The sequence below is a fragment of the Gracilinanus agilis genome, chromosome 4 (assembly GCF_016433145.1).
Source record: "Gracilinanus agilis isolate LMUSP501 chromosome 4, AgileGrace, whole genome shotgun sequence".
Classification (NCBI taxonomy): Eukaryota; Metazoa; Chordata; class Mammalia; order Didelphimorphia; family Didelphidae; genus Gracilinanus; species Gracilinanus agilis.
In genome coordinates, this window is record NC_058133.1 from 197,268,903 (window position 1) to 197,291,915 (window position 23,013).

General features: G+C 40.1%; 1 protein-coding gene across 1 annotated transcript in view; it reads left to right on the top strand.

Annotated features, from left to right (window-relative positions):
- IGF2BP1 (insulin like growth factor 2 mRNA binding protein 1) overlaps positions 1-20,586 on the top strand; it is a 63,103-nt gene extending 42,517 nt beyond the window's left edge. The window contains exons 3-13 of the mRNA XM_044675115.1: positions 2,576-2,641; positions 5,740-6,021; positions 7,154-7,288; positions 10,274-10,396; positions 11,330-11,465; positions 13,187-13,309; positions 13,816-13,935; positions 14,847-14,921; positions 16,151-16,282; positions 16,976-17,089; positions 20,494-20,586. Of these exons, the coding sequence (XP_044531050.1) occupies positions 2,576-2,641; positions 5,740-6,021; positions 7,154-7,288; positions 10,274-10,396; positions 11,330-11,465; positions 13,187-13,309; positions 13,816-13,935; positions 14,847-14,921; positions 16,151-16,282; positions 16,976-17,089; positions 20,494-20,586 (1,399 nt within the window). The remainder of the gene's footprint in view (positions 1-2,575; positions 2,642-5,739; positions 6,022-7,153; positions 7,289-10,273; positions 10,397-11,329; positions 11,466-13,186; positions 13,310-13,815; positions 13,936-14,846; positions 14,922-16,150; positions 16,283-16,975; positions 17,090-20,493) is intronic.
- Positions 20,587-23,013: the final 2,427 nt, after the last annotated feature.

Below are 23,013 nucleotides of genomic sequence, written 5' to 3' on the forward strand. Positions count from 1 at the left end.
GGAGTGGAGGAGGTGACAAGGGAAGCACATGAACCTTACTCTCATTGGAATTGGCTCAATGAGGGAGGAACATACACAGTCAGTTGGATATAGACATCTAACTTACCCTCCAGGAAAATAGGAGAGGAAGAGGATAAGAGAAGTAGAGTAGGACTGCTAGTAATGAGGACAAAATGGGGGGAAATGTTGGTCAGAAACTAAAAGGTGGGGAAAGAGGATGGAGAGTAACATGCAGTAATCATAATGGTGCAAAATTTTTTTACAAGAAGTTACCAAATAAAAGCCTCATTTCTCAAATGCATAGAGAAAGGAGTCTAATGTTTAAGAATATATGTCATTCCCCAATTGATAAATGGTCAAAGGAGATGAACAGGAAATTCTCAAAAGTATTTAAAGCTCTCTCTAGTCATGTAAAAAATGCTCTAAATCAGTATTAGAGGTACCACCCCACATCTATCAGAGTGACTATTATGACAGAAAAAAGAAAATGAAAAAACTTGGGGGGGGGGGGATATGGCAAAATTGACACTAATGCACTATTATGGGAGTTGTGAACTGATTCAGCTGTTTTTTGTGGGAGTAAAGAATTGGAAAATGAGGAGGGGGTACCTGTCAATTGAAGAATGGTTGAGTAACATGCAGTATGTGATCGTAATGGAATAACACTGTGTTATAAGAAATGAGCAGGAGGAGCTCAGAAAGACCTGGAAAAATGAACTGAAGCAGAGTGAAATGAACAGAATCAGGAGAACATTGTACATGGTGACAGGAATATTCTGTAATGAATAACTGTGAATGACATAGCTATTCCCACTGATGCAATGTTTTTAAATAATTCCAAAAGAGTCATAATAAAAAATGCCATCCGCTTCCAGAGAAGGAAATGGAGTCTGACTCCCGACCATTTGCCCAAATTTCCTTCCACAAAAGGAGCAATATGGAAGTATGCTCTATATAATTGTACATATAAAATCTATATAAAACTGCTCACCATCTCAGTGAGGGTGAACAGAAGAGGGAGGGAGAGAATTTGAGATTCAATATTCCTTTTAAAATGTTGGAAACTTATTACATATAATTGGGAGAGATTTTAAAAATTTCAAAAATGACTGAGCAGCAACAACTGATTTGTTATGGGCTATGGCCAGTTTGGGTCACCATACATTCATTTAAAAAAAAAAAAGAAAGAAGAACCAGGGGAGCATTTCAGAAACTTATAACCTAAATATAGAAGAGATGTAAAGAATGTTGATCAGACTTTTTACCCTATAAGAGAAAAAAGGTAGACTCTAAGATGATTTAGTGGCTAGTTTTTAGGGGCCTGTACTATATCTTATTTTTCTCTATGTAGACCTGTTAAACTTTACAGAATTATGTATCTCTATGGGGAGGAGATATCTTGTGGAATCACAGAATTTGAAAGTTGGAAGTGACCCTAGTGATCGTCTAGGTCCATACACATGTGAAAAGTATCTTCCCTGTAACGTGCCTGACAAATGGCCTTTCTAGCCCTCTGCTCAAAGACCTCCCAAGGGGGAGAATTGCAAGGTTTTAAGACTTCAGTTTTCTTCCCAGTATTAGAACACGATAATGTTAATCTCCAATTTTCTTTTCAGTTCCGTAATCCTGAATTAGACACAAGGAAGACCTTCATTGCCAGAGAGATAAGATACTGTAATGGACACCTACTTCATGGTCCTTAGAGATCTTATTAAAGAGTTGGTCACCTGTCCATGATAAGCCTTACATTCCACTTGCCTGAAAGCAGGGAGTTGGACCACATGCTGTCTGGAGCGTTTATCATAAATACCAGGATAAAACTCACATCATAGAATAATCATGCTGCCCCACATTGTTCACAGCCTGTACTAACAAATCACTTTGGGCTTGACTGGACAAGCAGGGTTAAGAAGGTGACTTGAGGAGCCTACAGTGAGTTTCACTAGCTGAGCTGGGGATTTCTAGTTGTAGTTAGCTCCAGAGTTGATCTACCTGTTTTTATTGCTAGGAATGGATTATCTACATTTTAAAATACAAAAAAAGTTTATTTTAAAATGTAAAAAATATATATCTTTTTAGCTCTCTGGGTTGTGCCAAAGGCAGGCATTAGGATGGCCAAGGGTTATAGTTTGCTAGCCCTTCACTTGTATGCCTTCCAGGGAATCATGCCTCTTTTTAATCAGACTAGCGCAGTGATTCTATCTACATAGGTGAAGTCAAGTCGTTCAATATTTCAGGACATGTGATAGAATAAGTTTTGAAGATTTGATTTGTGAGGATTAGATTTTATCTAGACTTTTCCCCTCAAGGTTTCCTTAGTTGATGGATATATCACTTAACCTGTCCTAGAATGGTTAAATAAAAAAACAACACTCCAAACTGGGTAGGCTAGGAAAGGTAACCTTGGAAAAGGTGGGGTTAGTGCTGGTAACAGCTTTGGAAGGCTTTGTGATGTGAGCTTTCTTTCTCTTTATAAAACAAGAACCATTGAATTTTTAAGCCTTGGGAAGGGGATGGAGGTGGGAAGAGGGTGACTGGCTCCCTCAGTCTGACTCTGGCTTCTGTTTTCTTCTCTAGTGAACACGGAGAGTGAGACTGCAGTGGTGAATGTTACCTACTCCAACCGTGAACAGACCAGGCAGTGAGTTAGCTGGAAGATGGGCAGTACTGAGGGAGGTGGGAGTGTATTGAGGAGGACCATATTGACTTGCATATTTTGTACCACCTTGGGTTGCTGTGAGGAAAGTATTTTGGAAACCTTTAAAGGGTTTATACAAATATGTGTGATAGCAGTAATTTATTAATATCATCTAAACAAGAAACTCCTCGAGAGAGAGACCCCAGCTTTCTAGTTGAAGTAGAGGGCAATGACTAGAAACCCTCACAGATAATTGGCAGGAGTCTGCTTTAAAACCAAGGTGGTGGGATTTTTTCCAAGAAGTTCTGGAGCTCTCTGAGAGCAAACTGATCTCTGGGGTTCCGGGAGTTCAGCCTACTTGCTAAATAGTCCGACTCAAAGGGTTCTTAGCTGGGTCAATGGCTCCATCTGTTGGTCAAAAGGAAGACCTACCTACTCTCCTTGGGAAAAGAAGGCATTCTCCGAGGTCATTGGCATTTTGCATTGTTTTTTCTTATAACAGGATGCCTCTCTTTTAGGAGGCACTCCCCAGAGTGGGATGAGTGCCCTCACTGCAGGCATCTTCTCTAGGTCTTTAGCATTTTGGGGGGATAGGGGCAGGTTTATCTTTTTTTTAACTTTTAAATCCCTGAAATTTAGAATTTCTAACAGTAGCTATCCATTAAAAAAAACAAAAACAAAAACAAAAAACCATGTTCTGAGCCCAAAATTCCTTGTCTTCAATAGCTCTACCATCTTTCTCTAGCATTTCCTTCTTTTTATTTTTTAATAGCTTTCTTGTTTACCCTAAGAGCAAGGAATAAGGGTGTTCTTCCCCCACTCTGTTCATGCTTTTGCTAGGAGACACACTGTGCAAAAGCCTCCCCACCATGGCTTCTAGCTAAACCAGTCTGCAGTACCATCCCTTACTTTTTTTTCTGCCCTTATCTCATCCACTTCCTCTACCAAATGCTACAAGCTATTTTTTAACTTAAACTTTAACTTAAATTTTTTAACTCTGCTTGTCTTGGTGTTCTGTAGAGGGTGTTCTATTGGATCTTTCAAAGTCTATTTTGCCCTCTTGTTCAAGGACATCAGGACAATTTTCTTGGATAATTTCTTATAGTATGATATCTAGATTTCTATTTGATTTTTTTCCAGAAGACCAATAATTGTCTCTTCTAGACCTGTTCTATTGATCTGTCATCCTCTCATTGAGATATTTCATGTTTCCTTATATTTTGTCATTCTTTTGACTTTGCTTTATTAATTCTTGCTGACTTCTGAGATCTTTGACTTCTACTTGCCCAATTCTAGCCTTTAAAGACTGGTTTTCGGCTATAATCTTTTGATTTTTCCTTTCCGTCTGGTCTATCTGGCTCTTCATGGCTTCCAGCTGGTCATTTCTGGTCTTCAATTTGCTTATTTCATTTGATTTCTGAACCTCAATTTCCAATTGTAAAATTCTTCCTTTTAAGCTGTTATTTTCTTTTTGAACTCTTTTCCACTTTTCTTGCCAAATCTCTTCCACCTTTCTCATGATCTCATTTTGGATTGGAACTCTTCAAGAGCTTGCGACCAATTTTCATTTTTTGGGGAGGGTTTGGATGTATGTACATGTTTGTCCTCTGCTGTCTGTTCTGTGGTCTGAATTTTTTCTATGTAAAAATTATCTAGAGTTAGTGGATTTTTCTTGCTTTTGTTGGTTGTTTTTCTTTAGACATGCTATCCATTACTCTGCTGTTTCTTGCTTCCCTCAGAAGTCTGGGTGAAGAGGGCAGGCTCTCTGTATATCAAGCTATTTTTGCACGAGGCTACTTTTTGAGTTTGTGGTTTCTGCTGTATGCTGCCCTGCCCCACTCCCCTCTCCCCATCCAAGGTGTGCACTCTTCAGCTTCCTGGGGTTTCAGATCTAGCTGCTCTCAGGGGTGCTCTTGATCTGCTGCCAAGAACTTAGAGGTTGTTCCCTAGTGCTTTAATTCTAGGGCACTGTCTATGAATCCTGCCCCTACTACTCTGTAGCCATCTTAACCTGGAAGTCTCAACTCTGCTTGTCTTGGGAGTCTATTTTCCTGCTTGGTTCTGCCCTTCAAAGCTCATAGCCCCTTAGAAAATCCTGGCTGATCACTCTTTTGCTCCCTCCTCCCTCCAAAGTAATGAACAACTATCGGTTTGCACTAATTGTCAAGACTGCTCAGTTAGTGTTCTACCTTACGTTTACCAGACCACCTCCATCTTTTATATTCCATATTTTTAGTACTTTGTCCTATTTTGGATGTTGCATGGGGAGGAGGGTAGGGATTTGATTATTGGTGGCTTGTGTTAACTCTTGAATAATGAGTTAACATTTAGTTAGTTATTATTAGTTAACATCTGTGGACCCTAAATGCCTCAGATTTTGCTGAGCACATAGTAATGATTTAACTTTGAGTGAATGATTAGAGATGACTGCTTAAGGCAGTGATTCCCAAAGTGGGCGCTACCACTCCCTGGTGGGTGCAGCAGTGATCCAGGAGGGCGGTGATGGCCACAGGTGCATTTATCTTTCCTATTAATTGCTATTAAAATTTAGAAAAATTTCATTTCCAGGGGACTAAGTAATATTTTTTTCTGGAAAGGGAATGGTAGGTCAAAAAAGTTTGGAAACCACTGGCTTAGGACTTTTTAGTTCTAAAATTCTTCAATGGGGTTCTCTGAGTATAACTGGATTCTCTGTGAGGTCAAAGATTATTAACACAGAAATTTTTTATCCTTTTCTTTACTCTCTTTTTCCTTGCCAAATCACAATAAGATTACAGATATAATTCTCAAAACTAACATATGCCTTCCTTGTTGCAAATAACAAGTCTGCAATGTTTTCTCTGCATCAGAATGAAAATTAGTTTTTTTTAGGGAAAAGGGCCTCTGTTCAGGTTAAGGGCTCACTGGGTTAACTCCAAAGATTCTAAATCATATCTCTTTGCTATTATTTTTAGACTAAAAGATTGCCAGTTGTGAGGATAGTTAGTACTTCCATGGAATTTCTCCAGTATTGAACATAGTAAACAGATTGAGTGCACATTCTCAATTTTATTTTGAGGCTAATGGGTAGGTGGATGACTGTCTCTTCCCTGTCCTTACAGAGCCATCATGAAATTGAATGGCCACCAGCTGGAGAACCATTCACTAAAAGTCTCCTACATCCCTGATGAACAGATGGCTCAGGGTCCTGAAAATGGTCGCCGGGGTGGCTTTAATTCCCGAGGTCAACCCCGCCAGGGCTCACCTGTGGTGGCAGGTGCGCCCTCCAAACAACAGCCAGTGGACATTCCCTTGAGACTGCTTGTGCCCACACAGTATGTAGGTGCCATCATTGGCAAGGAAGGAGCCACCATCCGTAACATCACTAAACAGACCCAGTCTAAGTGAGTATTTAAATAATTAGGGTATATAAGGATTTGATGACTTTGAAAATCTTGCTTAGTGTTGGGGCTGGAGGAGAAAGTGAAACAGATGAATGTTATAGATCTAATTCTTTACTTCTAAGAAGTGGGCTTGGTGTCACTGATGTATTTTATCTTTCCCTTCAGAGGGCCAGGCTTCTCAATCCTATTCCTCTCATTTTATAAACATCAGATGAGGAGGGAACAATTGGTCTGGGGTCAAGGAGGTATGGGGTGACAGGAAATGATTGGGTGGGGATATCCTGTTACACGATTGCAATTGATCCCCAAACTGATAGATCACTAAACAGGATTCACAGTGTGTGAGAGTGTTGGGCATTCCATACAGGGAGAGGTTGGATTAAATTATTACTGCTAAGGTCTCTTCCAACTTAATTTTGATACTATGACTAATATAAGGAAAACCAAGAAGTTGGCTATTCTGGCCAAGGATTGGAGCCAGTTTTTTGATAGAGCAAAATAGTTTCCAAATTTTCATGCCAAATTTATTTGTTAGTTGCTGAATACAACGGACATGCTTATGTTATTTATTCATCTATTCCTTTTCCAGTGATATTCTTTTTTGCTAGAGGATGGTGTGGGTATGTGGTGGGGTTATGTGTCACATCCCTCTCTCTCCTACTTTAGGGTTATTTCAAAGTCTGCATGTGAAACATTGAATGTGGCCCTTGAGCAAGAGTTCTTAAACCTTCTTTGTTTCCTATATGCCTTTGGCAGCTTGGTATTACTTATGAACCCCTACTCAGAATCATGTTTAAATGACTCTGAAGAAAATAAATGTTAAATTAAATGAATAAAATGTTCAATTTCAGTTAATGAAAATGAAGTTGTAATTCTTCTTCATCTGTGTTTAGAGACTATTTCTCTCCACCCCCAGGTTAAGAATCTTTGAGGATCACTAGTATGCCAGCCTTTATTAAGGCATAGTGTCAGTGCGACCAAAATCGGCACAGTAGGGTGCCTGGTGCCCTTCCTTTATCTCCCTGTACTGCCCAGCTTTGCATTGATTCAAGGACTATGTTTCCTGGAGTTCATTCCAAGTATAAGAACCAGCTGTGGGGATACAATAATCTCTTACTCTCTTATCTCTCAGAATTGATGTTCACCGAAAGGAGAATGCTGGAGCAGCCGAGAAGGCAATCAGTGTTCACTCAACCCCAGAAGGGTGCTCTTCTGCTTGCAAGATGATTCTGGAAATCATGCAGAAAGAAGCAAAAGATACCAAGACGTAAGATTTTCTTTCCTGTCTTTGTTAAGGGAAGGTAGAAGCTCATCCCTATTACTCCTGATTTTCCTTTCCCAAACCAATATTTGTTGCATTCTGATGCAGATTATTTCTGGCCACCTTTGGAGTGTCATTTTTTACTGCTTACATTCCCATATCATAAGGTTTGGTTTTGTTCATTTTTTTTTGCTATTATGCAGTTAATTGGAAGATGGCCCCTTTATTTCCATGTCATCACCAAGAGTAATACTATGACTATTTTCTTGTAAGTTGCACCTTTGTTTCTATTCCTTGGCTATATGCACTCAGTAGCTGGGTCAGAGGGAACGTATAGTCAAGCCACTTTTCTTGTATAATTCCACAACTTTAATCAGTTGGTCAAAAAAGCATTATAAAACTCCTATTACATCCAGGCTTTGTACTAAGCCCTGGAGATAACAAAGGAAGGAGGAAAAAACTCATAGAACTCATAGGCTTATAGTGTAAACAACACAAAAATAACTATTAAAAACAAGGGTAAATACAGGATAAATTGGAGATAATCTGAGAGAAGGAAAACATTAGCATTAAAAAGGACCAGGAAAGGCTGCTGGATGTGGCTCTGAGGATAGAAAGCCAGAGTTCAAGTCTGACCTCAGACACTCCTAGCTGTGTGGTCCTGGGCAAGTCACTTAACTGCAGTTGCCTACTACACCCCTTAACTATCTTCTTCCTTGGAACCCTGATACATTCTAAGAGAGAGGGTATGGGCTTTAAAAAAAAAAAAAGTCCAGGAAATACTTCTTGTAGAAGGTGGGATTTTATTTGAGACTGACAGGAAACCAGGAGACGAGTGTGAAAAGAATTCTAGTTGAGGAGGAAAGCCAGTGGAAATGTATGGAGTTAGGAGATTTAGTGTCTCGTGGAAGGAATGTGTGGATAGTATGATTATTGAACAGATAGAGGGGAGTGAGTAGACTGGAAACGTAGGAGAGGCCAGATTATAAAAAACTCTTAACACACCAGACACAATTAAAAAAAAAAACCAAAAACCAAACCTCTTACTTTGCGACTTAATAATTACTCTTAAGACAAAAAGGTTCAGGCCAGGTAAAGGGGATTAAGTGACTTGCCCAGAATCATATAGCTAGGAAGTGGCTAAGGCCAGATTTGAACCTAGGTCCTCCAGCTCTAACTACTATGGACAGCTGCCCCTCAAACAGGATTTTTTTCTTTATCTTGGAGCTAATCAGAGAACTTTTGGATTTTATTGAAGAAAGGGGCTGACACGAAGATCCTGAACAGAAAATAGACTGGAGTAGGCAGAGACTTGTGTCAGGGAGAACTAGCAGCAGGCGATTGTAATTATCCAGATATGAGGTAATCAGGGTTTGCACCAGGATGGTGGCAGGTTCAGAAAAGAGTAGGAGGAGGCATATATGAGAGACAGAGACGTTACTAGGGAAAAGTTGACAGGACTTGGCAACAGATTGGATGTGGGTGGGGGTAGGAGTAAGGAATTAAGGATAACACCTACGTTGTTAAACTGGGTGTCTGAGAAGGATGGTATTTACCCTTAAACTTTTAGTAATGGGGAAGTTTGGAAAGGGAGTGAATTTGAGGGGAAAGATGATTAAGTTCAGTTTTGGATTTTGTCTAAGATATCAAAATATCCAATAAGTAGCTGGAAATGTGAATCTGAAGGTGAGAGCTAGAGAAGTAGATTTAAGACTCCTTTGAATAGAGAAGGTAGCTAAGCTCATGGGAATTCTCACAAGACCACCAGTTATTTCTAAGTGGTCAATAATTTTTTGTCTATCATTTCTCTTCCAATTTTATTGATTTTATTTGTGCAAAAAGTTTTTTAATTTTATATAGCAAAAAACTACCTGTTTTCTTTTGTGATCTTTGCTATCTTTTTGTTTATAGTTACCTTACATTCATCTCTCTATCAATGGCTTTATACAAGGTTATTCAATTTAACAAATATTAAATGTGTCCTTTATGCAAAATGCTGTACAGATTAAGATATAAGTGAAACAGTCACTGTGCTCAAGGATTCTCAGACCCTTGCTAATTGTGTGACTCTGGGAAAGTCATGTTTCATACTTGAAATCTGAGCCTCAATTTCCTCTTTGGTAAAATGGAGGTTTTAAGTAGTCAGTTAATAGATTGTTGGTTCAAATGTGATGGTGTGTGTGTGTGTGTGTGTGTGTGAGAGAGAGAGAGAGAGAATGTGGCAATTTGACAATGTTAAGTTGTTATATAAATGTGTATTGTTAATATTCTAATTGAGGACAAAAGAGATGAAGACATATGGCTCAAGAAAGAGCAAGAGAATGCTTTCATTTGGAAGATATTGGGGAAAACCCTACAGGGGAGTTGGTACCCGAGTTGAGCCTTAAAGATGTGAGAAAATAAAGAGCTTGGAGATGGTGGCCTAGCCCCACTATTGGGTTATGTGGGAGTTTTTCCTGTGGATGGTATTAAGAGAGGGTCAGGCTTGTTTATGATTTGAGGGCTGGCCATTCAGTATTTGAATACACTTTTATTGAAAGCAGTCCTGTCACTTTGTGCTAAATATAAATATATATCTTCTCATCCAAAAGCAAATGAACTGTTAGCCTAACTTTTATGTCAATATTTCCACTTGGAGTCATACCAATAGGTAACACTTGTCTTTCCTTACCTGACTGGAGTCATATTTTAATAGAGTTGTTCTTTAATAGAGTTGTTCTTTGGAACAAAATCAAGTGATGGGTTAAGGTGTAAAACATAGTGTTTATTACACTGTGGTTCTCTGTTATCTGTCTTCTCTTTACATCTCAGGTTGAATAAATCTGTACAGTGAGTGGACTAGAAGTGGAAAGTGCCTATGCATTATTTCCCCTCCCCAATAAAATATAAGAAAGTTCTGCTTTACTTTTCAATTTGTATCTATAGCATTTTGCACACAGCAAGAACTTAAATCCTTTTCATTCATTGTTTATTCTTTTTATCTCCTTCAAGAGCTGATGAGGTTCCCCTGAAGATCTTGGCCCATAATAATTTTGTAGGACGTCTAATTGGCAAAGAAGGACGAAACCTGAAAAAAGTGGAACAGGATACAGAGACCAAAATCACCATTTCTTCGTAAGGCTTTCTCTTTTGTTGTTAACATGGGTAGAGAAATAAATTGCTAGGATTATATTAACCACAGTCCTTGGGAATGTTGGAGTTGATAGTTTTCCTCCCTTGGACCTCATTGTCTCCTTCTGTTCTGTGAGGGCAAATCCAATCTTTTTTTTTCAATTTTTTAAAAATTTAGAATATTTTTCCATGGTTCCATGATTCATGCTATTTCCCTCTTCCCCAACCCACCCCCCCTCCACCCCTGTAGCTGACGCCCAATTCCACTGGATTTTACATGTATCATGGATCAAGACCTATTTCCATATTATTGATAGTTACATTAGGGTGATTGTTTAGCATCTATATCCCCAATAATATCCCTATCAACCCATGTGTTCAAGCAGTTTTTCTTCTGTGTTTCTACTCCCACAGTTCTTTCTCTGGAAGTGGATAGCATTCTTTCTAATGAGTCCCTCAGAATTTATTCTGGATCATTGCATGGCTGCTAGTAGAGAAGTCCATTATGTTCGACTGTACCACAGTGTATCAGTCTCTGTGTACAATGTTCTCCTGGTTCTCCTCCTTTCACTCTGCTTCACTTCCTGGAGGTCATTCCAGTTCACGTGGAATTCCTCTTAGCACAATAGTATTCTATCATCAGCAGATACCACAATTTGTTCAGCCATTCCCCAATTGAAGAACATCCCCTCATCTTCCAGTTTTTTGCCACCACAAAGAGCACGACTATATTTTTGTATAAGTCTTTTTCCCTATGATTTCTTTGTGGTATAAACCCAGCAGTGGTATGGCTGGATTAAAGGGCAGACAGTCTTTTATAGCCCTTTGAGCATAGTTCCAAATTGCCATCAAGTCTCTAGATTTTCTTTCTGGGCCTTAGTACCATCCTATGGAAAATGACTTACTAAAGTTCTTTCTTTTCTTTACTCTCATCAGGTTGCAAGACTTGACCCTTTACAACCCTGAAAGGACCATCACAGTTAAAGGCTCTATTGAGAACTGCTGTAAAGCTGAGCAGGAGATTATGAAAAAAGTTCGTGAGGCCTATGAGAATGATGTAGCAGCCATGAGCGTGAGTATTTGGAGGAATGAGAGAACCTACTAGACTCCCTCTTCTAGATTTCTGACCATCTGTGAGTCTTGCATGAAGAACATAGAGAACTCAGTTTTTCTGGTAATAAAATTTTTCCAACTTTCTAAGTCACTGGAAGGTAGAAGATGAGCTTTCATGTTGTTTAACTTGAGAAAGCTCTTTCTGGGCTTTGGTTTACTCAGAGAAACATGAGAACAATCCCAATCCTTGCTGCCTTCTCACCTTGGGGATATGCTAAATTAAGTTTTGGAATTTAGAAGAGAAGTACCCTATAAATCCCTGAAAGGCACTATAATGTCATGGTTAGAGGGTTGGTCTTACAGTCAGGAAGACTCAGGTTCAAGGCCATCCACTGGACATATATTAGTTATATTTGTGACCATGGGCCACCGTTAGGACTCCTAGAAAAAGAAGAAATCTCCTTCCCTAAAAAAAAAAAAAAAAGAAAGAAAGAAAGAAAAGAAAAAGAAAAAACCTTGGGGGTCCTTAATATTATGGAATCTGACCTTAGATTCCAAATTTAAGGTACTTGGAGAGTTAACATACTATGGTTTACAGTAGGGATAGCTAGGTGGCTCAATGTGGGAGGGCAAGAAATGGGAGGTCCTCAGTTCAAATGTGACCTCAGATACTTCCTAATTGTGTGACCCTGGGCAAGTCACTTAACCCCAATATCTTAGCCCTTATTCCTCTTTTTTGCTTTGGACATGATATTTAGTATTGATTCTAAGCAGAAGGCATGGATTAAAAAATAAATAGTGTGATATAGTGAATGGTATTGACTTTGAAACCAAGAAACCAGAGCTCAACGACCTCCTCTGACACCTGCTCTCTGTGAATTGCAGAAAATGTCCTGACTTACATTGTTATGCAATGTTGCCTCACTTGGGAGTTCTCTATACTACTAAAATCTCAAATCCAGTCCCTGTCTTTCATCTCATGATTTCTCATTCATACTTTGATAAGTTTGCCCATAGTCAAAGCCACGTTAAATTGCCATGCTGAGTTATTTGACTTCATAAACAAGAAAATTGTAGTGCCCAGTCAGAACCATCTCCCAGATATGTTGCTTAGTTTACAAAGGAATGATAAAGGGTTAAAAGAATATGCTTGGCTTAGTATTGCCAACACTAGGCTGTTGTTGGAATTGTGTCCTATCAATGTCGTGCCAGGAGAAGAGTTTTGAAAATGGTCTTTAAATATTTTCCCAAGTGGTATAAAGTGATATAAAGAACATCAATTTGGAGATTAAAGAGGTCTTAGCAATGTTCTGTCTAGTCCATCCCTACCCATTTTTGTAGATGAGGAAATGGAAGTCCTGAGAGATTACAGAAGATAGAAGCAGCAGAGCTAAGATTCATACCAGTGCCTTCTTCATTACTCCACTCTGGCTGAGTGGTTGGTTTTATAATTTGTCTAGGGATCTGGTTTGAGTATGGCTATTTATAAAAGAGATGAGTGTTTTACAATTTTGTATATATAGGGAGGAAAATTATCTGGGTAGATTTGTGAAAATATACACATCCTCTTATTCTAAATAAATGGTCCCTTTTGAAATCTTGTGAACATGGCTTTTGGATGTATTACCAGGCTGGCTGAGTTGTATGGGAGAGAAGGACCAGCGAATTGACATCTCTTCACCCCCTGACATGAGAAGGGTATCTCTGTTAATTGCCTCTTTTTCAACATTTCTTCTTCAGCTACAGTCTCATTTGATCCCTGGCCTCAACTTGGCTGCTGTGGGCCTCTTCCCAGCCTCCTCCAGTGCTGTTCCCCCACCTCCAAGCAGTGTCTCAGGGGCTGCCCCTTATAGCTCCTTCATGGTAGGTAGAAGAATTTTTTTTAAGGAACTCTTTGAGACCTTCATGGTCCCCATTCTCCTGAATGGCTAAATCTTTCCTTATGGATCCAAAACCTAGGGAATTCTTCTAAGTTGTATTTGAGGGGAGCAGGCTAGCCTTCTCCTGTAGTGGGAACCCTTTTATATGTCTGCATTGAAAGTTCTTTTATGCTAGTATCCTCTGGCCTCAAATTGTGTGTCATATGAATCTTGTTTGTTAGCAACCTAACACTCCCTGGAATCTCTCTACCTACATAATACTAGTTGCACCTACAGAATCTTCAGTGCCCACAATGAAAGCATAAACTGCTGTCTTTGGGGCATTCTAGCTGGTTACTATGGAGGGATATAGAGCCTCCTGGTTCTGGCAGGGCTAGGGAGGAAGAAGAGGGAATGTATAGATTTCCCCTCCTCTGCCTTGGTTTGGTCACTGGGGGGTGTTTTCAGAGCATTAGCAGGCCCTCTTGATAATGTCTCATGTATTGGCAGCAGGCTCCAGAGCAGGAGATGGTACAGGTATTCATCCCTGCCCAGGCAGTGGGTGCCATCATCGGCAAGAAGGGGCAGCATATTAAACAGCTTTCAAGGTTTGCCAGTGCTTCCATCAAGGTGATTTACTTTTTTTTTTTTCCTACCCTGGGGGGGGGAGGGGAGGGTGGTATCATCCCTTCTCATTCCAATCCCTCCAGGCACCTCAGGGAAGAAAATTCTGTCTCCCACTTTGAGAGTTTCTATTTGTCTGTACCCAGTCACTTGTTGAGGTGAATGGTGCCTCCTGCATATGCTCAGAGAACTGCCTTGAAAAAAGTTTTCATCCTGTGTTTTGAGGGACTCGTTGGAGGAATGAGTTACTTTAAAAAAAAAAAAAGAGAGAGAGAAACAATGAAGTCAGAAACATTAAGCCATAGGATCAAAATAGTTTTGAAAGATTCAATGGATCATCCAATCCCAAATAGTACCCTACCAGGAATCACTACAATATACTCAGCCTCTGTTTGAAAGCTCCTCATTGCTTACTGAGGAGGAAAATCAGTGTTTCACCCTATTCATACTTTTGCTTATAGGCAAAACCATACCTGAGGGGCAGCTATATAGAGTACCAGCTTGGAGTTGAGAGGACTTGAATTCAAATCTGATCTCAGAGACTTCTTAGCTTTGTGACCCTGGGCAAGTCACTAAACCCCAACTTCCTGGCATTTACCTTTATTCTGCCTTAGAACTGATATTTAGTATCAATACTAAGAAAGAAGGAAAAGATTAAAAAAAAAAACCATACTTGAGTAGCCCCTGGAATCTTTGGGATATAAGTAGAAAGCATTACAAATTTGGGTAATTTCCTTCCTTAAAGATTTCAAAAGCTTATTGATGTAAAAATTTCAGTTTATGCTAGGAAGGCTAGTATTTGTCTCTATTATGGATTTACCAGTGGAAATAATTATTTTGGGATTGGTAAAATTGGAATCTTTTCTAGTAGTGAGTATTTCTAGATTTCTCTTTGACTCTTCTGTTTGGGTTTCCAGATTGCTCCCCCAGAGACCCCAGATTCCAAAGTTCGGATGGTTATCATCACTGGACCCCCAGAGGCTCAATTTAAGGTATTTCCACCTCATTGCTTTCTTGAGGAAATGAAATCTGGAGTTGTTTCAGAGAGAGTCTGTAATTATTGTTTTTATTTCTCAACTTATCTGTCAAATCCTTGCCAAATTGAAAGGCACCACCATTACTGTCACTCAAGGAGTAGGGCAATGAAAGTTACTGTTAACTTTTAAAAATTGTTATCTTATTATGATTGGGGATGTAGACTCTTAAACTATCTAATGCAAATATTAATAATATGGAAATAGGTCTTGACCAGTGATACATGCAAAACCCAGTGGAATTGCTCATTGGCTATGGGAGGGGGATGAGAGGAGGGGAGGGGAAGAACATGAATCCTGGAACCATGGGAAAATACCCTAAATTAACTAATTAAATAAAAGTTTGCAGATCACCAAAAAAAATTGTTATCCTCAATCACTTGTATTCGAATCTCCTTTTCCCTAATTTCTTACTTCCAGAATAGGTACCTCTTCTTTCTTCTAATTGAGTTTAGTTCTCAGAGATAGGTTTATGCACTCCATTCTCTCCTCCATTCTCTGCCTTCTCTAGAAAAGATAGGAATTAGCCAACAAGTAAGGTTTAAAGCAGGAGAACAGGCTGGATTGGGAGTTGAGCAGCTTTCTGAGTTCTTCTGAGTCAGGTCTTTACAAAATCGTTTCACAGTTTCATTAGAGGGATCATTCTTATATTCCTGATTTGTTCCCGAATGCAAAAGGACTACTTCTTTTTTTTTTTTTAACCCTTATACTTTGGTGTATTGTCTCATAGGTGGAAGATTGGTAAGGGTGGGCAATGGGGGTCAAGTGACTTGCCCAGGGTCACACAGCTGGGAAGTGGCTGAGGTCGGGTTTGAACCTAGGACCTCCTGTCTCTAGGCCTGACTCTCACTCCACTGAGCTACCCAGCTGCCCAAAAGGACTACTTCTTAAGATTATCTTTTCTTCTTGCTTGTATCATGGAAAATTAGCCAGCAGAATGAGAATATAAACAGATTTTCCAGTTTACCTTCCTCACTCTGTCTCGTTCAGGTTAAATCATTACTGCCACACCCATCATGGTTGGGTAGTTGGTTTACTCTGGTGTAGAAAGGGATTGGAGAGATATAGAAATAGGTACTACTAACTTGTCCATTTGCCTTGTTCCTCCTTCCACTTTTGCCTTAGGGCTAAGAGCCCAATCTTTTTGCTTAAAGAAGACTCTGTTTAACCCTTTCTTATCTCCCTAGGCTCAAGGAAGAATCTATGGAAAACTCAAAGAGGAGAATTTCTTTGGTCCTAAGGAAGAGGTGAAACTGGAAACCCACATCCGGGTGCCTGCATCAGCAGCTGGCAGGGTCATCGGCAAAGGTGGCAAAACTGTGAGTCATGGAAGGTGGGAGGATAAGGGGTTAAGAAATATGGGGAATTGTTTTTACCTCCTCATCTAATTGTATGGCAAAGTGTCAAAAGAAAGGGGATTTGAAGCCAGCCAGAGTACTCAAATTCAAATTTCAACTCTTCTGCTGACTATCTGGGTTAGCCACTTAACTGTGTCTCAGTTTCTTCCATCTATAATATGGAGAGTGAAGGGGGCTAAGGAGTATGTTAGTGAATTAGATCTTCTCTATTCCCGATATTCCACAATTCAGATTGTATACTCCACTGAATGAACATCAGAGCTCTCCCTCCCTCAGTTCCTATGATTTCACTGCTCAGCCATCTGACTCCCTGAGCTTTGCCCCCACTAACTTCCTTTGACTTCCTCTTCTCCCTGTATCTCTCCTTTCTGCTTCTTACCTATTGACTATTCCAGTGATGGCAAACCTTTTAGAGGGGTGGGTGCATGTGGAGGGGGAGGGGAGCAGTGCCCCATGTCCCTCTGGCTTTCTCCTAATGAATTTTGGTGAAGTCTTGTGCTGGGGTGACCCCACTGGCATTCGTGCCATAAGTTTGTCACAAGAGCTCTATTCCATCTCCACTCTCCAGGCCTGATATGACTTCCATCTTTTCTTTAGCCCCTTGTACTCTTATTCTACAAACTAAGTTAGCTCTGCTCTCTTTCTTCTATCTAGGTCAATGAGTTGCAGAACTTGACTGCAGCTGAAGTGGTGGTACCCAGAGATCAGACTCCTGATGAGAATGAGCAAGTCATTGTCAAGATCATCGGACACTTCTATGCTAGCCAGGTATGCAGTGCAATTGAGGAGGATTCTTAGGATTTCCTGAGAAGAGAAGGTCCCTTTAGTTCATATAAACAATCTGAGATTCTTCCAGAATGGGCTTGAGCTCATTCCTGTGCTTCTTCACTTGAATGCATCTTTCTTTTGGATAAAAGAGTGTCTGCTGATTAATGAAAATTTTTGAGAAAAGACACACCTTGGTCCCCTTAGGTCAGTTGTGTCTATACTATACTATTGGAAATTCTTGGATTCTATCCTTATTCTCTCTCTCTCTCTCATTGTGGTTCTAATTCATCTGCCTATAATCCCTTCAATAAAACCATATTATGTCAGTGTGGTAGAGTAGATAGGATAGAATCCTGGGTCTGAAATCTGGAAGACTTCAGTTCAAATCCTCTTGACCTTGAGAAAATTATTCAGCCTCTATGCCTCAGAAATTAGAGGGATTTCCCTAGGATGACATAAATCACAGATTCTGTACAGATTTTTCCAACGTTCAATCAAAATCTGAGTCAAAATTAGGTTATAAGGTAATGTCCAGTAATTCTTAAATGTTCTTCATTTATCTTTGATTTAATAGATAACGATATCTTAGGTTGTTAAAAATAGATTATAGTGGAAGGGACTTGAGAAACCATCTAATTGAGTGTCTTCATTTTAAAAATGAGGAAACGGAGTCCCATACACATGTAGTGACCTATTCAAAGCCATTCTGGTACTAAGCATTAGAGGTAGTATTTGATCCCAGGTCTTCTGAGAGACAGACAGACACCCACACATACACACACACACCCACACCAGAAACTGCTAAGTACTTTAGAAATCTTATCTGTTTTGACTTTAAAAAATAAGCCTGTGAAATATGTACTATTATTATCCCCATTTTACAGTTGAAGACACTGAGTCAAGCAGAGGTTAAGTGACTTGCCCAGGGCCACACAGTTAGTACATGTCTGAGGTCCAACTTGAACTTTAGTCTTCCTCTTGACCATTGGACACTTAGCTAGCTAGTTGAATTTACACTGACATATATGGGCTTTCATTCTTATGGAGGGTGGGCACAATAAGTACGACCCATAAGTATACTGAATATATTGAAAATACAAGCTAAAGGAGCAGAAGTTCACTGGCATCTGGAGAGGTCAAGAAAGTATATAGGAGGCAGCATTTGAACAGCTTGGAAGGAGTATAGGACTTACAAGGAGAGGGAAGTGCCTTGTAGGCATGAGGATTAGCCTCTACTAGGGCACAAAAACTACCTGCTAGATTCTTGGGTGTGAACAGCAGTAAGGAGACTGATTTGGCTGGAACAAGAAATGCCTGGTGGGGAGTAATATGTAATCAGCCTGGAAAGGTAGTTGGAACTAGGTTGTGAAAGACTTTAAATGCTAGAACAAAAGTTTGTTTTTGATCTTAGAGGCAAGAGGGAGCCACTGGAGTTTCTTTAGTAGGTAAACTGATAGAAGTATGTTTGAAGAAAATCACTTTTGGCAGCTCTATGGAGGATGGATTGGAGAGAACAGAGACTATTATAATAGTCCTCAATCTAATTTTGATAGCCCTTTCAAATTCAGAAAATATTTCACATGTTTCTTCATTTGAACTTGGAAGAGACTTTATGGTACTGGTACTCTAGTTGTCTCCATTTTACTGGGGTGGAAGCTAAATCTCAGGGAGGGTCAATAACTTGTCCTTGTTCTGACAGCTAGTCAACATCAGAGTAAGTATCATTTGATCCTGCATTTACTTTATGACTCAAAGTCCCAGACTGTGTCAGTGATACCAATCTCTTAAGCCTGATTTTGCACTTGACATCCTCCCTCCCAATAGCAGTTTGTCCTCCTGCTGCTGCTTCCACCAAAGAGAAGTTTTTGTGTTCTCTCAGCATTTCTGAAAATTTTAGAGAATGGCAGAGAAAGGAGAGAAGCAAATGTCTAAGTCCTGCTAACCCCTCTTAGGGCCATAGACCTTCTCATCATTTCATAGATGAGAAAACCAAGGTCTAGAAAGGGAGAGCCCATGAGAATGAAGTGAGTGAGTGGCAGAGGGTAGGACTAGACTCCAGGTCTATTGAATCCAACTACAGCCCTCTTTTCTCTCTTAGAACCAAAAAGCCAATCACACAGATCACATCATTTGTTACAAATGTCTTCAGGTCAAATGAATTCCATTTTCTCATTGATTTCCACTATAAAATCAGGTAGACATTTATTTCTCCCACTTTGTAAATTAAAAAACTTTTGACAAAGAAGGCATCCCCTATGGTTTGGCCAATCATGTGAAAGTTAAAAATCTAATTTTTGCCTATTTCATCTTGACTTTACTTTGGATGTGCCCAGAACCTTTGTTCCTTGCTTCCTGGGCTGAGATACAGGAAGACTTTGAGTTCAAATCTGGTCTCAGACACTTATTAGCTGTGTGACCCTGGATAAATCATTTGACTTCTATCTGCCTCGGTTTCCTCAACTGAGGATAGAGATCATAACACCTATCTTGTAGGGTTATTATAAGGATTAAATGAGATATTTATAAAATGCTTAACATAGTGTTAATAAAAATGCATGCTTTCTTCCAGTCACTCATAGATTAATAGTCACAATCATACCCAAATCTTCTCTCCTGCTTATGCCGTGCATCTAGTCTATTGCCAGATCTGTTTGCCCCTATCACCTCTCTTCTCTGTTGCTTTTGGCAGTAATAAATTCAGAAGAGGGAGAGGGAGAGTGGGTGGAGAAAGATGATATTCAGTTTGGGATGTGTTGAGTTTAAGACATCCAGTTTGAGATGTTTAATATGAAACTGAAAATATGTGTATGGAGGTGAGGAGACAGAATAGATTCTTGGTTAGAGTTAAATTGACACTGGGTTGGTTACAGTTAGAGTCGAATACAGAAATCTGAGAATAATAATCGAAGACATGAATGATTGCTGATGAGGTCACCAAGTGAAATACTATATTGGGAGAAGAGGTCCGAGCTCTTGGAAAACCTACCTGCCTTTAGTGACGGCTGAAAATAGCCAGCAAAGGAGACTGTAAAAGACCAGTAGGACTGGTAGGAGGAGAACCAGAACAGAATAGTATTAATGGAAACCTAGAGAGAAGAGGGTCATGTGGCAGTGTCAATCAATAAACTGATGGTGCCATCTAAACAGTATATTATGCTATCCTTACCTAAAAGTTCCTTAAGTACTTGGCTTTATAAAATGAGTTTATGCCTATTCTGAACTCAGGAGGTTTTGAAATACTAGCAGATGAGCTGACAGAGAGACTTGGAGACTGTTGCTCTAGTGTCTGTTACCTTCCAGCTGTGATTTTCTTCAGAAACTTATGAATCTGGGGAATTTAAGCTGCCCTGACTGCCATTTAACACTATCTCACTCATTCTTTTTCTTTTTTACCCCCTGGACAGATGGCCCAACGTAAGATTCGAGACATCCTTGCTCAGGTTAAACAACAGCACCAGAAGGGACAGAACAACCAGACTCAGGCACGGAGGAAATGAACTGCCTCCGACCCTATTGGCCCAGGACAGAAAAAGTAGAAATCTAAAGAGAATGGCAAGCTTAAGAATGAATGGGAATCAGGGATGCTTAATCAAGATATTGAATCAGATCATCTCAATCTTTAAAAACAAATATTTCAAAAGGAAACCTTGATTATTACAAAAGACCAAACCAATTGGCTCAACAATATTGGCTGCCTTCCCCTTGGGCACTCCTATCTAAATTTCAACTCGGTGTCAATTGCTTTTAAATGTGGATTATTCAAGCTCTTGTTCTCCTACACCAGGGAAAGAAATATGAATTTTGTCAAGGTTTATTCTCCCCACCCTCACTCCCATATTGAAGGAGACCTCTCAGAAAGACTGGATTTTGCCTTTGAAAACAACACCCCCGAAACTTCCTTCTCATTTGATGAAAATATTCCTGCCCTCATGCCTCAATGGACTATATTCACTCATGGTGGTTTCACCTTTCTTGCAGTAGGAAAATGGGAACTGTTGGTGCATGCAGACCACAGCCCTAGGTATTTCGATGTTGCCTGAAATGGAGAAGCCATTGTTTTGGGGAATAGAGTAAGATAACCACTCTTATCTTTTAAACCTATTAGAATGGGATAAAAAGGAAAATTTGAATTACCGAGATCCACATTTAAAAGAGTTCCTGGGATTGATCTGAAGTAGATGACTAGGGAGAAATTGACACAGTTTCCCGAACCCTTATTAGGATTTTCCCTCACGAAGCTCCCCACCTAGCACACAGACCCATACGTGTGGCACTGTGTCCGTGGCAGCTGCCATCCCTGATTCCCATCACTCTCAGGCTGATTTTATATTTTTAAAAGTCTGTTTTAACAATTGGATGTGAGAACCGAAAAGAGGGGACAATAGTTCCCCTTGGCAAAGCCTCAGCTCCATTGAGGACCTGGGTGATCCCATGGTGCTTCCCACCCCTGGCCCTTGTGGCTGGGACAAGATGATAACAAGCCTCTCCTGTGGTCTCAGGGGAGCAGACAAAGCCACAGGGAGCACTGATTGGTCTTGGGAAAGCTCATGGAAAATGAAGAGAGGAGCAGTCCCTCTTCTTCCCTCTCTGAGGATGGGACTTTGACCTTTATTTACCCTGAGCTCCATAGAAATGTTAAGTCCATTAACTGGCGAGAGTTCCTCAACAATCAGCCCATCAGAAAGGGATGGTGCTTTTCCTATTTTTCTCTTGGTGGCTTATTTGTGTAGCTGTGAGCTTATGCCCTCCCTAGCTGCTGTTGGCCCAAAGAAAAGGTGTTTAAAAAAAATTCAAAAACTTGCTGCCCTTGGGAACCGAAGGCACGCAAAGATGAACCCACTTTCCCAGGCTGAAGGGAACTTTGGGTTTGGAAACGTTGACAAGGCCAAAGGAAGGCAGCAGCTGACAGTTACACTTAGACCCATCGGTACATGGTGGAGGGAATCACCAGTTTAGGTACCATCTAATTAGCTGATTGTTGCTGGACACCAAGCCGGGCGATGAACTTTCTGACACCCTGGAAAATGCTGTCGCGTGTGTTGGGAAGAGAGGAAGGCCTGTATGTGTGTGTATGTGTGTGTGTGTGGAAAGGCCACATGCATAAAGTTACCTTCCTTTCCCACCTTGCAACAAAACCCGAGATGTGGGCGGAGTCAGGTGATGCTGTGTGTGATAGTAAAACTACCTCAAGGTATGAAGTTACCTCAGCAATTGTCCCCAACCCCCCTTTTTTCTTTTTTTTTTTGTTCCCCCTTTCCTTTTTTTCTTCTTTTTTTTCTTTTTTTTTTTTTTTTTGGCTTGCTGATATTTTATATAAGAGAGAAAAAACAAAAAGCAAAAGAAGCTGATAGTCTTGAATATTTTATTTTTTTAATGAAAAAAAAAAAGAAGAAAGTTATGTTTCATAAATTTCTTATACATGAGCCAGTCACCAGATAGGAACTCAGTATGGAGAACAGGCCTAGTGGGAGAAAGACTGCTGGTTGCCCTGAGGAACCTTCCTGGGCAGAGCTAGGGAAAATATTGAAAGTGGTGGGAGCAAAGCTGCTCCCCTGGTATTCTTGACCTTCAGAGTCCAACATCCTTTGCCCCAGTCGGGGAAGCCTTACCTATCTGGCTCTTTGTCCAAATTCTGGGGAGTAAAAGGTAGTGAGTGTGCTATGGAAAGGCTCAAAATAGCCCTCATCAAGATTACTGCGGCCAGCAGCCCGCCACTTTTGTCTCCCCCACCCTTCATTTTCCTTGGTCTAAGATCTTTCCAGCTGGTTTTCCCCCACTTGTGGCACTGTTGAAATATTTTGCAAATATTGCCTCTGTTTTATTGAGGAGAAAAATCAAAACCAGAACAAACCAACCCTCTAAAAATTCCCCCAGTCTATCTGTGTCTAAAATTTGGGAGCCAAGACTTTATGCACAGAAGGAAA